Source organism: Eschrichtius robustus, chromosome 10 (assembly GCF_028021215.1).
Source record: "Eschrichtius robustus isolate mEscRob2 chromosome 10, mEscRob2.pri, whole genome shotgun sequence".
NCBI lineage: Eukaryota > Metazoa > Chordata > Mammalia > Artiodactyla > Eschrichtiidae > Eschrichtius > Eschrichtius robustus.
The window spans coordinates 27,475,534-27,493,901 of record NC_090833.1 but is presented as its reverse complement, the minus strand read 5'-3'; the positions used below and the strand labels follow the sequence as shown (position 1 = coordinate 27,493,901).

The window sequence follows — 18,368 nt, the reverse complement described above, 5'->3', positions numbered from 1 at the left end:
TGAAAGGAGTGCCATTAGTAATTATGTTGGTACAACAGGTGTAAACAGGGATGTATGGTTATCCTGTCAATTAGGCTTTGAGGAAAATTTCCATGGTTCTTCCTGTCAAGGAGCTTCCAGCTAGAGTAACCCCCACCCCCCCAAAAAAGAGTACATCTCATTTATGTGATACATGCTTTAAGGTTTAACTTTCTGGAGTAAGATTGTTTTATAGACTGTCATCAAAAATATTTCGTAATCATTTATCATGATATCTTTTGAGTTCTTAGCCCCATGGTTTTCTTAATTTAAGGGCATTTATAAAATGAGGGAGTTGGATTAGATGATACGTAAGGAGCCTTCCATTTTTAGTAGTTCATGATTCTTTGTTAGATGTGGATTGTAGATTTTTCTTAAACTAGAGGTGAGATCCCATGCTAGGCTTCTAAAGATCTATGTTAAAATGAAATTAAAGTTTAGAATTCCAAACAGTATTTCCCAAAGATAATCGTAGACATTTATTTACTTTTTGAATACTTTGAATGGAAGGATTAGAAGGATAATAAGAGAAACTCAGAGCCCTTAGCAATATTAAGGTATAAATTTTGCCTTTTTAGAACATTATTATAGCACCCAATTTAGAAGTAGATACATAGTAAATATGTAGAAGTATCTTTTGACAGTATGCTGAAAATTGAGGCTGGTACTGCTCTTCTTTTTTATATGACCCATCAGACATGAGCTGTTCAGAGCTGTTAAGTTCTTCAAATTACTGCTCAGGAAAGGGATATTGCTTAAGCAAAAAAATTATATTTTTTAGCATATCTTAAAAGCAACCTTCATCATAAGAGATTTATGATTAAACATTTTAAAAAGTAACTTAATGTTTTAAATGGATGGCCCAGTTAACAATTATTAAAGCTAATAGTTTATTCAGAAATTACAGGACATCATGAAAGTTTTTGAGGCTGCTGAGTGCTCCAACCAGTAAAAATGAAGGAAGGAAGGAATAAAAGAAATGTTCTTCAACAAGTGGCTCCTATAATCATAGATATTAAGTTGGGATCTAATTTTTTTTAATTTTGGTAAAGCACACTAAGTCTAATCCTGTGAAATAAAATACACTGTTGCAAAGACTATCCATTATAATAATGACTAATTTTTTCCAAACTTAAGTTTTTAAAAAAGTTTTCTCATTCCTTTTTTTTTAGGATGGTATCGGCAGTGTGGCATTATTCCTTATAGTAAAGATGTTGACCTAGGAATTTTTATACAAGATTACAAATCTGATATTATTTCAGCATTTCAAGATGCAGGACTCCCACTCAAACACAAATTTGGGAAGGTCAGTAATAAAAATATGATTTACTTCATTAGTAACATGTCTCAAAAGTAAAGTTTATATTAAGCAGCTCAGAGATGTTTAAAAGCACTGTATGTAGCATTTTATCACTCATTATCGCCAGGATGAGTTCAGCAGAAGATTATTACCACTTGTGACTTCTGCACTATTTAAGGAAAACTAGAAAATCTGGCTTTCTATTGACCATGAGAAGGCAAAAAGGAGCTTGGACTCTTGCAGAAGAATTTATTGCCATTATATTAGGCAACAATATAACATAATTAATTAATATAATATATGATTAATATAATAAGAATCTCATATACCCTACCTGAAGTTATGTTGTTTCTCTTGAGTCATTTAATTTTATGTTCACGTAGGCATCATATTATTATCAACTTGAAACATTCCATTGATTGCTAAGAATTAGAAATACAGGGACTTCCCTGGTGGTCTGGTGGCTAAGACTTTGCCTTCTAATGCAGGCGGTGTGGGTTCAATCCCTGGTTGGGGAGCTAAGATCCCACATGCCTCTCAGCCAAAAAAAACCAAAACAGAAGCAATGTTGTAACAAATTCAATAAAGACTTTAAAAAATGGTCCACGTCAAAAAAAAAAAAAAAAGCTTAAAAAAAAAAGCAATATGGAATCATTTCAAACAATACTTGGGTTTCTTGTTTATTTCACATGTCCTAGGCCATACCAGTCTTCTCTCAGGTCAACTAGGAATAGGTCATTGTGGCTTAGATGAAATCTCCTTTTAGACAATTTGATTCCTATGCCCTAAGCCTATGATCCTGGCAATGACCTTACTCTTAATTTGGTTGTTCCCAGGGAGGTGTTGTCCTGGAAAGCAAGTAGAAGTATGTTTAGTTCCTGGAAAATTACTTCTCTCATCATAATCATTCTAGTTTATTTAAAAATTTAATAAAATATCTTTCTGAGGTGAAAGGCAAAGCAATAGAACTCTAGTCATTCAGCAATTGTTTCCTTAACACTCAGTCTCTGCCTGGCACTGAGCTCTGCACCCAGGACACAAAGATGAATAAGGTACAATCCTTATCCTTGAGGAGTTCACTGTTTAATTGGCAGAAAACAAATTCATAAACAATTAAGTGATTAGTGCTGCCACAGACAGATGCACCAAGTCCAATGGGAGCATAATTATTTGTAGGATAAGTTTCTTAGGGAAATGCTCTCAGAATTCTTTGTACTTTTTAACTTCTTTTTTCTTTTTTTCATGTATATAATGTAACGATATATGGGTTTCTATGCCACATTTACATAAGTACTCATTTATTGATTGTGATGAGAGACTTACTTCCTGATAGTTTTACTTGGTTATTAAAGGGAATAATTATTCTTTGATTACTTTCCTTCTTTAGTCAGAGAGGGGCTCAGGAACAGGATGTTTTGCAGAGTGACCATTTAACTACTATAAGTCATTTACTCTGAGTTGTCATCAGTTGTAAGAAGCAACATTATTTTATGTGCATTTAAGAAAGAAATCAGTGCTCGCTTTGGCAGCACATATACTAAAATTGGAATGATACAGAGAAGATTAGCATGGCCCCTGTGCAAGGATGACACGCAAATTCGTGAAGCGTTCCATATTTTTGCAACCTAAGTGTCCATTGACAGATGAATGGATAAAGAAGATGTGACACATATATACAATGGAATATTACTCAGCCATAAAAAGAAATGAAATTGAGTTATTTGTAGTAAGGTGGATGGACCTAGAGTCTGTCATACAGAGTGAAGTAAGGCGGAAAGAGAAAAATACTGTATGCTAACACATGTATATGGAATCTTAAAAAAAAAAAAAATGGTTCTGAAGAACATAGGGGCAGGACAGGAATAAAGATGCAGAACTAGAGAATGGACTTGAGGACACGGGGAGGGGGAAGGGTAAGCTGGGAAGAAGTGCGAGAGTGGCATGGACATATATACACTACCAAATGTAAAACCGATAGCTAGTGGGAAGCAGCCGCATAGCACAGGGAGATCAGCTCGGTGCTTTGTGTCCACCTAGAGGGGTAGGATAGGGAGGGTGAGAGGGAGACGCAAGAATGAGGGGATATGGGGATATATGTATACGTATAGCTGATTCACTTTGTTATATAGCAGCAACTAACACAACAATGTAAAGCAATTATACTCCAATACAGATGTTAAAAAAAAAAAAAGAAATCAAACGATGGTGTGCTACTGATGCATCCCAATTTCAGAAGTGCTCCAACTTGAAAAACAGTATCTTGAAACCTATACTCTCTCTATATAAAACATAAGAATCTTTTGTTTTTTTAATTTAAAAAAATGTACTTCCTTTGTTTCAGTCTGTGAAGATTTTCATCTTCTCCCTAGGTAGAAGACAGCTTGGAACTATCCTTCCAGGGAAAAGATGATGTAAAACTTGACATTTTTTTCTTCTATGAAGAGACTGACCATATGTGGAATGGAGGCACTCAGGCCAAAACAGGAAAAAAATTTAAGTATGAATCAGATAAGTACTTACAAAAGGGGCTATAGTAATAACTGCAGAAGGTAGAAATAAGGAAGTAACTGGAAATGGGGGGAAAAAAAGACTGTCAAGTCTCACTGTTAGCTGATACTTTCTCAGCTTTCCCAGAGAGCCCAGTTATGCTTGAGAAGTGAGGACTACCTATAAGGACAGTCCCTGAGGAGGAAGTGCCCCTGGGTTTGTCAGTCCATAGAGTCATTGTGATTGGAAGCCCTTGAGTCATCAGAAAGGGAAAGCCAAAATAAGGAACAGAAAAATCAGGCCCAGAGCCTGAGCCAAAAAACTGATTGGCTGTTAGAGCTGTAGGAGCTTGATAATTTGATGAGAATGGGTAAGGGTCTGTAAGAAGGAGATTGTTAAGGTCAAGTGAAGTTTAAGTGAGGAGATTTGGTTTGGCTGGAGCTGAGGTCATGAATGCTGGGCAACCTCTGGAATGTGCCTTTATCACAGACTGAGGGCTAATCCTTAAAGGATACTGATCGGGCTTAACAGGTACCATATTGTCAAATGTAAGGTGATATGCATTGTAAGAAGTACCATTATTTTATGTGCTACCAAGAAAGGAAAGACACTGCCATTTATAATCTTAAGACATATGATTCAGATAGAAAATTGCAGGGGGAGAGTCTCTCAATTCTGAATTAATTGATGGACTGCAATATGTTAGATTGGCATTTTGAACATTTTTTCTTTTAATACTGCCATAGTCAAACTCCTTGATGACGAAAGACAAAAATGACGTTAGAGTAACTGAGTGCCCTTTATGATGCAGTTGGCCTGTTCACAGTTCTGAGAGAGAGAGAACGAATGCGAAAGAGAACCCAGAGAGCAAGGGCTCTGGAATCAGGCAGACCCGGGAAGCCTCAGCTTCACCCTAATTACGGCCTTTAGCTTTTCTGAACATTAATCTCCTCATCCATTAAATATGAGTAGTACTACTGTGTACCAGGCACTACTATGAACATTTTTCATGTATTAACACATCTAATCCTCATAACCACCACAGATAGTCTATGAGGCACTGAGAATTTAAGTCATTTGTTCAACATCACAGTGAATAGGTCAGACAGCAGCCTGTCTCTAGAGTTCATACTTTTAATCACTACCCCCTACTGCCTCTCTAATACACCTGACAGTATGAGGCACTTAGCGGAATGCTTAGCACTTATTAAGTTATCAGTAAGTGGTGGTTACCATTGTTATTATTATTTAATATTATTAATATTATGATTGCTAATGTGATTGCTGTTGTTGTTGTCATTCTTATGGTTGTTATATGACCAGTAGCATAAATTTCCCTCACCAACTAGCTGAGATTGGGGCTCCTATCATTGAATAAATTTGAGCCATTGGGCGCATTGGGGAATGTTCTACATAGCATAGAAGAAGAATTCCAAACTTGGACTGGTTTCTCCTGGGTACTTAGACATACCCTACTGGGATCACTGAATCTGTCTGAAGGCAGGGAGTCTCCGTGTAAGGTTAAACTTGTTCTGGAGGTTTGAGAGTAATCCAAACCTTTTTCTCAAAGTCATAAAGTATCCCAATTGACCCTGATCCTGGAGCATAGTCCCAAAACTCATTTATTATAAAAAATTATTTTGCTTTATGACAACAAACACCTTCATGCTGAGTAAGCTCAGATTATAAGACAGAAATTAGTAAGTTAATGAATTTGTAATTGACACTCTCAACTATGGCTAGGTGAATAGGGAGCTAAGTGTTTTTGACATTTAGCTATAGTTTGTTTATTCAAATATGATAATGATGCCAAATTTAACACATAATTTAGAGGCTTTTTTTTAAACTGGGAGATAGTGTAGCATAGAAATTAAAGGCATGGAGCCAGTCTGCTTGCTTTTGAATCCCAGCTCTCCGTTTTACCAGCTATATTATCTGTACCTAAGTTTCCTCAAATGTAAAATGGGAATAATAATAGAAATTCCTACATAGAATGGTTTTAAGAACTAAGTGAGTTAATACACAAAAAGGGTGTTGAAGAGAATTAAGCATGTCCTGAGTGCTAAGTAATTATTAGCTGCTATTATTAATACTCTCTGTAGCAGTAGTATTTCTCTTCTTAGTCTTATAAGAAATTTACAAATCAGAAACCTATATAATTATCTCAATATTAAACTGCCACACCTATTCTTAGAGAACTCATATGAGAATGTCACCTTTGTTCTAAGAAAAGTAACTTCTGAAGCTTGTATTATAATCATGTTAGTCTTAATTTTTCTTCTAAGGCTTTCTTAGAAGGATTTCTTTCTTCTCACTGACATAATCCCATGTCAGACCTCAAAAGAACTATGCACTTCTAACCACTACATCTCTGGCTAGAAAAGTCTTCTTTCATTCTGCTTTAACTGCTCTTTATGGTAGCAGTGTTTGGGAAGTGGAAAGTGTTCTGATTATTTAACGAGAGAAATGAGCAGTGATAGAACTGCCTGGACAGATGGTGTGAGTCTCAGATTTTCTATCATGTTACCGTAACCTTAAAAGGCAGAGAAGAGAAAAGGGGATGGTTGTGTGGAGTAGTTTCTTTGGAAGATTCCCCCAGCCATATGCCATTTTCATACTCTTCAGTACTATTTACTTTAAGGAACTGTAGAATTTTCACCACTATTGTTCCTAGAGGGAAAAATCTTTAAAGCTAGTCTAAGGGTCTTTTTATCTTTATAATATTCTGCGTTTTATTCATGTGTAGTTTATTCTGAGAAAAAGCTTAATAATAGTATAGGATGCTTACTATTTTTTAAAAAGGTGAAGAGGAATGAGGAAGGAAGAAAAAAGTTTCCCCTTTCAAAACTTTATTCTGCATGCCTTCAGAATGATGTTTTTGGGCATAAGATTTAATAATAATTACAATATTGATAGCAATGATAAAGCTGTAGCTACCAGGTGTCAGCTAGATATCAGGCACTATGATAGATAATTTATTATTTAATCTCAGATCATCCTCACATTATCCCTGTGGGTTAGGTGTTCTCACTCCCAGTTAGTTACGAGGAAACTAAAGCCCAGAGAAGAGAAGTAACTTGTCCAAGGTTCTCTGGCCATTAATGGTAGGGCCAAGATTTAACTTCAGACCTGTTGGATTCTTAAGCCTAAATGCTTCCGTCTAAGAGTTAATAGGTTAAATGAGTTAATATATGTAGTAATGCATTTAGAACAGTACCTGCCACATAGTACTGTGTAAGTATTAGCTACGGCTGCAACTATCATTACCATATTATTATTCTATTACTATTACTACTCATGTGTTGCACTGGTGCAAAACATTGGACTTTCAACACAGTGGTAACCTGGATTAGTTACTCTTTGGGCAAGCATTTTCTTCCCAGGTCTCATATTTCTTCCATCTCCAATTCTTACTCTAAACCCATACTTTCACCTAAAATCTAAATTCCATTCTTAAATATTGTCTGGATTTTTAATATTTATTTTTCTTCTCCAAGTTCCAATCGCCAATAATAAAAAGTGATGAATATATTAACTATGCCTCCAGATGTGAAATTGTCATTCCAGAACTTCACAGTTCTTACAGATGCTGCCCAGATTCCTTTGGGTTATTTCTTTCCTTCACATCTGAATCAACTGATGTAAGTAGAGGCCAGAAGTTTAAGAGGCAATAATAATGGTAATAATAAAAATTAACTTTTATTGAATATTTACTATGTGCTTGGCACTATGCCAAGCTTTTATATGCATTATCTCATTTAACCTTCACCACAAGTTTATAAGGGAGATTTACTGTCACCTCATGATATGGATGAGGAAATTAAGGCAGAGCTAAGCCTCAGACCTAGGGCCATATCACTTCAGAGCTCGTATTCTTACCCATACACAATGTTAGTGTCACCACAATCTCTATCATATTGTTAATACTCCCTCCATGAAAGTAGCCCTTCTATTTATCGACATTGTCAGAATATTACAGCTACCTCTGTATCCTCTGATAGGAAATCTGCTACCCCTAGGGCTAGCTGTGGGTTACTTAGGCCTTCTGATATATGCAGCTTCTGCTTAGTGTATAGATCTTCAAAAAATTTGGATTTGTCCTCTGTGAGACTAGACTCATCCAAGTGTGACTCCTGTATAATTTAACATTTCATTTCTGCAAAATTTATTTACTAACTGCTGTGTGCTAAGGATTCTGATGTGAATATAACTTAGTTTCTGCTCTCAAGGATCTCATAATCTAGACCATGAAACAAATATTAAAGTACTCTGTCAGCAGGATGTGATTTAAATAGGTGTCATGTATAGTTGAGATACAAATCAACTATCTAGAAGCAGCGACAAGGAAGTGTGGCATAAAAAATAGAGAAGTTTGTTAGGGAGACTTAGGAGGAATATGGAGAAATGTCTAATAATAGGTTTATATAACTATTATTCTATTTAGATTATTCCCATTTTTTTATTATTAAAAAATTCTGTGAACATCTTTATATATAAAGTGAAAGCTTTATTAGGGGTTGTTTCTTTGAATAGATTCCCAGAACTGGAATTATTATTATTGTTTGATTGTGCTATTTGAGAAAAAGAGGAGTAATTGGTCAATGTTCTGATAACAGTAAAAGTACAAGATTTTACTGCTCAGTGTCCTGTATTTCCTTTGACTCCTTAAGGCTCTTTGCAGCTGTACAGGCCTCCTCAGTCATCTTCGTCAGCTTGCTTTATTTTACTTGCCTTTTTTCCCCCTATTTTTTAAAAATACATTTCTAGTTTTGTGATAATTTTAGATTCACAGAAGATAATACAGATGAGTTTCTGGATACAGTCACCCAGTTTCCCCTAATGTTAACATATTGTTACCATGGTACATTTGTCAAAACCAAGAAACCAGCCTCGGTGCATTACAGTTAACTAAACTCTCAATATTATCTGTACTTCACCAGTTTTTCTAATGTCCTTTCTCTGCTCTAGGATCTAATCCTAGATACCACAGTGTATTTAGACCCCAGCCTTTTGAAACTTGATTTTAGTCCGCGATTTTAAGTATGTCACTAGTAGTGCCAGGTTATTAGACGTCATCCCATGTCCCAGTTCTGCCATTCAAGGGCATTGAGTTGCCTCCATTTTGAGGTTGCTCCTCAGTACCTCTAAGTGGAAATAATCTCCCCTTCCTCTGAATTCCCATAGATGTTTCTTTTCCCTTTACCTCTCATGCTGTATTTGGGTACTTCTGCTGATTTTTCTGTCCTGTCTGAGTTATATGTAGAATCAGTCCTGATAAATCTGTCAGGCTGAGTGAGACCTGAACCCTACTTGAAACTAAAACCAGCTCCACTTAAGCACAGTTTACAGTGTTTCGTTAAGATGAAAGGGTGACACCAGACTGATGACTTGATCCAACGTAGCACCTTTGGAGAATCAAAGCCATAAAGTTAAGTCACCGCAGTTGTTTTAAGTCACTGCTTCAAAAGAAGTTAAAGACTGGTGTCGGTTGTTGAATCCCCACTCATAGACTCTCTCAGCTCCATAGAGTGATACTATGCGTCCATAGTTCTAGCTCTCAAAAAACACATTTGTCTTTTAAGTACTTATAGCTGTGAAGCTAAAAGGCAAATTTGAATAATTTCTTTAAATGAGTGCATTTAAAACATTAGCTTTTCTAAAAATGGTGTCATATTTCCTACTCTGTTTATACCTTCATATTTTACAACATTTAGATTATGTCTTAGGTCTCCTTAGTAACACCTCCAAACCATGGAGGGAAGAACATTGAATGCATGTTATATGGTAATTGTATTCTTATACAATATATAGAAGTGGCAGTTCTTTATATAGTGAGCTTTATTTGTTTTTTTAAGAGAAGATTACCTCAGAATGAATAAACAGCGGGCCTTTCACTTATATGAAGTAAATTTGGTTTTTTAAGGCTGCGATATGTTTTGTTGTTTGAATATAATTCTGTAGGAGATTCTATATGGTAGTATTCTGAGAGAAATAAAAGCAAATTTTCACTAAATGACTTCTACACAAATGTTCACAGCAGTTTTATTCATGGTAGCCAAAAAATGGAAACAACCCAAATGCCCATCTTTTGGTGACCAAATAAACAAATTATGGTATGTTCAAACAGTGGAATTCTACTCAGCAACAGAGAGGAACCAACTACTAATATATGCAATAACGTGGATGAATCTCCAAAAGTCATGTTACGTGAAAGAATTCAAAAAGGAAGAGTAGGCACTATGTAACTGCATTTATTTGTAATTGTAAAGCAGGCAAAACCAATCAAGAATGTGAAAAGGTCATTGATCACCAGGGGCCAGGGTGGACTGACTGCATGCCTGCCAAAAAGCACAGGGAGCTTTGGGAAGCAGGGTGGTAGAAATGTTCTGTATCTTGATTTTAGTACCCAGGTATATGCACCTGTCAAAACTTAAAATGGGTGCATTTCATTATGTGTAAATAGCAGCTTGAAAAATTGATTTAAGAGTTTGAAAGAGAAAAAAATTCTGTGACTTAGAAAATTGATACTAAGAGAAAAGAGCCCAAGATCACAAGTAGAAACAGAAGGATATCTGGGACCAGAAGCCATGAATTTGATCAAGGCATACCTAATTGCAGTGATAAACTTGGAGCCGTTTGCATCTGCTTGGACAAATTAGATAATCTGAGATCAAAATAAACGAAGCTTTTTGTATTTAGTATGAAATTTGAAATCGTAATTTAATCTCCTTTTTTCATTATCTATTATATCCAAAAAGGAATCCTATAAAAATTGTCTGAGACAAAGCAAGCACAGCTGGAGTCTAATTACTTGTTGATGAGCTATAGATATAGTTTTTGGAAGTTATGCAGTAGAAATAAAAATGCCTCGAGGTTTTTCCCTCTGGCCTTAAAGAAAAGTCTTGTGCACGCTTTAAATGAATAGTTTTTGATATGGTCATTAAGTATGTGCATTCAGGTGTTAAATGATAACTATCCATACAAGCTTTAATTTGTCTACTCATTGGTGATATAAATTTCTTCTACTTCACTAGTTCTGTCCTATGGAGATTGCATAGGAGAGTTTGTCAGTAAGATAGATGGAATCACTCAACTTACAGTGGAAGTCAGAAGAAAACCAAGGTTCAGTGGGTAGAATTTTATCTTATAAAACATGTATATGCTATACGTATATTGATTATGTTAGAAGTTTGGGACAGGATTGGCGTATGGGATCTACAAAGACCTCAGAGAGACTATATTTCTGTCCAGTCTCTGCAAAGTATGTTAGCCATTCCTCTATTACCCCTTTTGCTTCTGTATAATCCGTGGTAGGATTGTGAGAGGTTTAGTGGAAGAGATAGTTAAAAAAATACTAGTCAGCATGCTGTAACTTTGGTTTTCAAGAGTTGGTTTTTAGGGAAGATCCAGTGGTTAGGACTCCACGCTTCCACTGCAGGGGGCCCAGGTTCAATCTCTGGTCTGGCAACTAAGACCCTGCAAGCCACGTGGCATGGCCAAAAAAAAAAAAAAAAAAAATCAAAAACAAAAGAAAACAAAGAGTTGATTTCTTAGAAATGCTTAGAAAACTATGGGCAAAATTGATGCTGATGACATATAATTAATGTGGCACAATAATTCCTCACCTTGCCATATTCCCTTTGCTCCAAACACAAATCACTGATGAATATGTCTAAAAGACATAACTGAGCTAAAAGAGAATGAAGTAAATGATGAAGAAGGAGTATATAAAGAGAATTTCCAAATTAAAGACAGGCAGGCAGGATAAATAATAAATCTACATCTAGATACTTCTTAAGGAAACAGTAATACCAAAACCAAAAAAAATTTATAGGCTACCAGAGAAAATAGATTGCTCATAAAGGAATAGCAAGTATACCTCGGCTACAGTAGAGGACAGAAGATAATGGAGTAACGTCTTCCAAAAGCTGAGGAGAAATAAATGTCAACTAAGAATGTTACATACACTTAAAACTAGTACTCAAGAGGGAGGTCAAGATAAAGGCATTTGCATATGTACAAAGACTAAGAAAGTTTATGTCTCACAGATCCACACTTAAAACTGTATTAAAGAACACAGAAGGAAGATACGATATATGTGAAAAAATGGTGGACACACAAATGGATAAAATATGTCAGTAAATTTGTTAGCCATTACCTGTGTAAAGTAAAAAAAAGACGTGTCAAAAATAAGTTAAGGGGCTTCCCTGGTGGCGCAGTGGTTGAGAATCCGCCTGCCAATGCAGGGGACACGGGTTCGCGCCCTGGTCTGGGAAGATCCCACATGCCGCGGAGCAGCTGGGCCCGTGAGCCACAGTTACTGAGCCTGCGCGTCTGGAGCCTGTGCTCCGCGACAAGAGAGGCCGCGATAGTGAGAGGCCCGCGCACCGCGGTGAAGGGTGGCCCCCGCTTGCCGCAACTAGAGAAAGCCCTCGCACAGAAACGAAGACCCAACACAGCCATAAATAAGTAAATAAAAAATTAAAATAGCTTTACCTGAAAAAAAAAAAAATAAGTTAAGGAGGAGGCGATTTGTTAAGTGTTCAAGGAATAGAGTATACTAAGTCCCATGTTTAGGAAGAGGATAGAGATTCTGTATACATTTAGTCTTTATTAGAAAATGTTGTAGTGAAATATGTTTGCTGAAAAATAAACAGTAAATATTACAAACAGTAATTACTACTGGATAGAAATATTATTTAAACCTTCTAAACAAGCAGAACAAAAGATAATTTACAAACCTTTATCATTCTAAATGAAAGTAGGAAAGGTAGGGCAAAGAAAAAGTATGGTAAACTGAAAACATGTAAAAATAATCATAAAACTAGTCAGCATTGTTATAGCACTTACTATGTGTGTTAGATACTATTCTGAGCACTTTACATTTATAATATTTTTCATTCTATGCTAACAACTCTCTGAGGTACTGCTAGTACGCTCATTTTATAAATGAGGTTAAGGCGCAAAAACATTGACCAAGGTCACACACGACAGTAATTGGTGAAGCCAGGATTTGAGCCAGACAGTCTGGCTCTAGAGTTCAAAATACGTCCAAATACATAATTTATTACAATAAATATTCACAGATTAAGCTAACCTACAAAAAGATAAACAGTATCAAATGAGATAGAAAACAACATTTAACTATAAAATACTTGGAAGAGGCACACCTGAAGCAAAATCACATGGGAAGGTTGAAAATTACAGGAATGGAAAAAATATACCCCAATATTATTAGCCAAAGAAAATTCTACTGTCATTTTACTATCAGACAAAATAGAATTTTATTGGGTTGTGGTAGGGGAGAATGTTAAAGGATTAAAAGGCCCACTACATAATTTTACAAAGGAATAGTTCACCAAGAAGAAATAATATTCATGACCTTTATGACTCTAACAATATAGTCTTGAAATATATAAATCGAAAACTGATGAAATTCTGATGAATATTTGACATGTCCACAATTTTGGTGGGGTATTTTGGTATACTTTTATTTTAAAAACTGCTGGGTCAAGCAAAGAAGAAACTAGTAAAAATATTGAAGATATGGACAAAATCAACAGGCTTGATCTATTTGACATATATATATATATATATATATATAAATATTCATCCAGCAAATGGTGCATGTACTTTCTTATCCACTATAAATGGAGCATTTACAAAAGTTGATCATGTACTACAACATGAAGGCAATCTCAATACATTTGAAAGCATTAATAAAATCCTTATGAGGTGTGTGTGTATGAGTGTAATTCTCCACATTAACAGATTAAAGGGAAAAAAGAACTGGTTATTTCAGTAGATGGCATTGTAGGACCACAATGGAATTGAATTAGAAATCAACAATTAAAAGACATCTTTAAAAAGTGTGGAAACTTTAAAATGCCCTCTTTAATAACTAATGAATTAAAAAGGAGATCATAGTGGAAATTACAAAAGTTTTAGGATTCAAATAGGGTGCAGTTAAGAGGATAGAGGTAAACTTGTAGCCTTAAAAACAATAAGTATTTCGATAGCTGTTGTGAGGTACCCCGTATGGGGGCCTCATAACCCAATTCAGACTCACCCCCACCCCCCACCCCATCCTCTAAAAAGTAGGGCGGAGGGAAGCTCATCGGTGGGGCACAAGCTGAGTGCATTTAGTCACTCCATCCCATGTCCCTTGGGAAGGTCTGAGACTAGGAGAAAAAAAAAAAACAAGTGTGAAAGAATAGGTTTGAAAAAATTAAGCTACCAACTGAAGAGATTAAAAGAACAGCACAGTCAGTCTAAGGAAAGTGAAGGAAGGAAACCAAGAGAAGAAATTAATGAAATAAAAAACAAACAGTATCATGGGAATTCCCTGGCAGTCCAGTGGTTAGGACTCCGTGCTTTTGCTGCCGAGGGCCTGGGTTCGATCCCGAGTGGGAGAACTTAGATCCTGCAAGACATGTGGCTCTGCCAAAAAAAGAAAAAAAAGAAAGAAAAACTCTCAAAGATGAACAAATCCAAATGCTAGTTCTTAAGACAACAAATTATAAAAGTAGTAAACTAAGTAGACATCTAGCCAGATTGATCCAAAACAACTGTGTTACACTGACTCAAAAGAAAATGCTATGGACAACTAAGACAGCAGTCTAAAATGCGGTATCAGATAAAATGTGAAAATGACAAAATTTTAACTCAAGAAGTTCTAAATAACTTATACTCATTAAAGAAATTGAATTACTAATCAAAAATCCTCCTTTCCCCTTTTTTTCCCTACCAAAAGACCTAGAAAGTTTACAGGAAAGTTTTACCATGCCTTCACAGGATAGATTATTCCCTATATTATGTAGCTTATTTTGGGGAAAAAAAAAAGAAAACTGCTTTAAGCAATTCATTTTATGACTGATAGCAAAACTGGACTCGGACAGTACCAAAAAATAAATTTTAAGGGAAATTACTGTCTTAGTGGACACAGATGAAAATATCCTGAATGAAACACAAATGAATAGAATTTTGTAGTGTGTGTGTATTAGTGTAATTCTCAACACTTAAAAGATTAAAGGGAGAAAAAAGTACGTGATTGTTTCAATAGGTGACATTAAAAACGTTTGATACATTTCATAATTAACAACAACAAAAGGCCTTTTAGTAAACTTGGAGTAAAGGGGATCTGAAATTTCTTTAACCTAATAAAGGGAATATACCAAAAACCTAGAGTGAGCAATCGTATTTAATGGTAAAACTTTAGAAGCCTTTCTGTTAAAATCAGAAAAAAACATAAGAATGCATGCTGTCCCTGCTTTAATTAAGCAGTATGCTGGAGGGCTATTGCACTGGAATAACACAAGAAAAAGAAATTAAGAGTTAGAAGAAGAGACAAAATTGGTAATGAGAATAAACTATTGTGTTGTTTTGCAGGAAATTCTTGTTTAAAAAAGCTCTGCTGTTCCAACTCTAGAGTTTAATGCAAACTTATGTTTAAAAAGGTCAGATTCAGTTGTCATTGATGATGTCTCTCTCACTTAGCCTAGCTAACTAATTAACAGTAAAAACAGTTTTTCATTTAGCAATTATGTTTTTAGGTGGTACAGTTAAACTGATGAAATTACTTTATCCAACCACCAAAAAGTAGTTTTACAGATTTTAAGGATGTCTGTGAGGGAAAAAATGGTCTTCTCCAACTAACTCTTAATTCTAACTACTGCTTTTTGTAAAAATAAAAAGAAGTAAAAGTGGTATGAACTAGAAAATGAATGGAAGGATTTTGTGTGTGTGTGATAAGATCCCTTGAATTTATATTCTGATTTGGGGTTGTTTAGTCTGAATTTAAATCTGTTCACATTTTGGATCCTATCTCAGAGCTTTAAAGTACAAACTGCTTAGGAGAACTTAATGTGGGCTTTAAAAGCTAAGGGAACATTGACTCTAATTATAGTCTTAGTCATTATTTACTGGTAACCTGGACAGGGTACATGGCATGTGCTGTTCTGAGTCACTCACCCCCCCTTTTCCTCTCCACAATCCCATTTTACCATCAGTTTTCACATTTTATTGTTTATCTTCCCTCTTCTCCTAGGAAGCTGGAATTTTCTTTTTGCTGAAAGGCTTGAAAATTATTTGGTGAAAAGAAAACCACAAAGATGGTTTAGGGATGTTTTTATTTAGGGCAAACATTAACATTTGAGTTAGATTGTCTTTGAGTAATTTTAAGATTGCTTATATATTTTAAATGTTTTGTTTTTGTTGATAAACCTTTCATTGTTCAATGAAAGCTTTGAACATTTCATTTTATAAAAGCTTTTATAAAATTTGTAGTATTCTCATCCATTGTATCATCCTGGACTTATGGTTTTTCTTTCTTTCATCTCTTTGATGAGACTGTAGAGGATTATATTTAAGAGGGAAGTTTCCCGGCCTATGTTACTAGATAGACCATGATTTCTGCCTCATTTCAGCTTCAGTGTGTCAACTTGATAGGATGGGACAGGTGGACATTCTGCTGACCAGCATCTTGATTGGGGAGGGTGTAGGCTGATGATGGATGGATATGTCTCATGACAAAATAAGCAAGTCCATGAATATGAGCATGCGGAGTAAAATTGGGACCAGCAGATGGTGGAGCTGTGCTGTATCCTATTTCTTCCTCAGCTTTGAGATTTGCTGCGGCCTTCTTTTCCCAGAAGCCAGCTGGTATTGTCTATTAACTGCCAGCACCTATTGGTCTGTGTAGAAGGGACTTGTTGCTTTCTTTAGAAATGTTCAGCCTCTCATTTTCATCTGTGGCTGTATGTTCATCTGGTGGTAAAATAATATTCAAAAGCAAAATATCTGAGAACTGACCTTTCCTTGGAGAACCTCCCAGTTAGATCCCATTTCTATAATCTGATTACACTTTGACACCTGGTTTTTTCTCTGTTCCTTGTTTCTTTAATCCTCTGATATTTTAAATTTCTTTAATCTCTGCTATTGCCACTTTAAATCTCATTACTGAAGGTTCTTGCCATGTTGTGAAGAGAAGGAACATTTCTCAGAAAGCAACAACACAGAATATAGAACTAAAATATAAACTTAAATCTAACGAACCTGCTAGTTTTAACTTTCCTTTGTAATATATAGAATTTCATTTACTGATCCAAAGTACCTTTAAGAAACATGGGTTTTTTAGTATAATTTCTGAAACTTACTAATTGAAATAATTCTGCTGTAAGTTGAGTTAAATTCAGTATAACTAATGGGCTAGCTTAGAGATATTCTTCTACATTTGAGATGAAAAAAAGAAAGGCCAAAAAAAAAAAAAAGGTGGGTTCACGTGAGGGATGGAAGCAAGGGAGAAGCCTGGGAGAGCATCTTGGAGTTGTGCTTGCTCTGTTTCCCCAGAAAATCCGTGCTGTGAAGGAAAAGAAGATTCACCTTACACATGTGATGCTTATTTTGGTTTTCTTTAGTTAGGTTCTTTTAGTAGCAGTTTGGATTTGATGGAGATTTAATGATGTGTAACCTATTAAAAATAAGCAAGAAAGAAGTAAGTTTGAGGCTGAGAACAGAAATTAAAAAGGGGAGGTGATAAAATAAAAGGCAGAGCAGGAAGAAGGTGGTTTGTATAACTGTTTCCTTTAAGAGAAGTATTGTTGAAGTACAGTACATCCAAGCATTAGATCTCTATTCCTGCATCTGAGGAGGGGGTGGGTGTGAAGCTTTGCTCAGAAAGCCAACATATAGTGGGTCTTACCATGTTCACGTATTGTGGTGTGAAATTCTCACTACTGTGCGAGTTAGGAAAGGAGTTTGAGAAATATCCTGACTGATCCTGGGAATGTCTCCTTCAGCTGTCTAAGGTCATCAAAAGCCATCTGGGACCACAGTGAAACCCAGGAAACAGGAAATAACATGTCCTCTCACAAACACACAAGCATTTATGATGCTATTGTTGGAGAATGTCATATATTGCCAGGATTGATTCAGGTTCTCTGGCTGACTAGGAGGGTTTTATTTCCTCTCTCACTGCTATATGTGCCTCCCTCCATGTATTACGAATTCCAAGTATTAGAAATGTAGTCAAAAAGAATATTTATATATTTATTGGTATTTAAGGAATAGCCACAGCCAAATCCAAGCACTTCCCCAGGGTTTTCTGACCTCTATCATTTTCCTCCATCTTTTGGCAACTTTTTGCTTTGACTTCATTCTCAGACCGGCTCTCCCTGCTAACAGCAAAGATGGCCACTAGCAATGCTCAGTTTCCATCCTACAGCTTAGAAACCTCAGCAAAAGAACACTACTTCCCCTGATAGTTCCAAAAGAAATTCTAAGGCTGATTTTCATTTGCCTAATTTGTGTAAATTTCCATCCCTGACCCAATCACTATAATTTTCTGGTTAGGCCTGAGTCTTTTTTACCCATCTCTGGGGCCTAGGGGTGGGGTCAGCCCCTCCTGAACCATATGGACTGGGAATAGGGGAGATAAATTGGGGTGCTATTGCCATTAGAAGAAGAAAGAGATACTGGACAGTCAGAAACAGCAAAATGTCCCCTGTGTCTATCCCCAAAGCTATTTAGTGGAAGAGGACTGTCCTTTAGCCAAGAGTACACTAGT

General features: G+C 35.9%; 1 protein-coding gene and 1 non-coding gene across 7 annotated transcripts in view; both read left to right on the top strand.

Moving 5' to 3' along the window:
• The window catches only part of FKTN (fukutin), an 85,820-nt gene that overhangs the window by 48,345 nt on the left and 19,107 nt on the right, over positions 1-18,368 (top strand). For all 6 annotated transcript variants that reach the window (XM_068552027.1, XM_068552024.1, XM_068552025.1 and 3 more), the window contains 2 exons: positions 1,191-1,324; positions 3,688-3,815. In XM_068552027.1, the coding sequence (XP_068408128.1) occupies positions 1,191-1,324; positions 3,688-3,815 (262 nt within the window). The remainder of the gene's footprint in view (positions 1-1,190; positions 1,325-3,687; positions 3,816-18,368) is intronic.
• On the top strand, positions 2,832-2,938 carry LOC137771081 (U6 spliceosomal RNA). Its single transcript, XR_011075297.1, has one exon. It is a non-coding gene; the product is annotated as a U6 spliceosomal RNA (small nuclear RNA).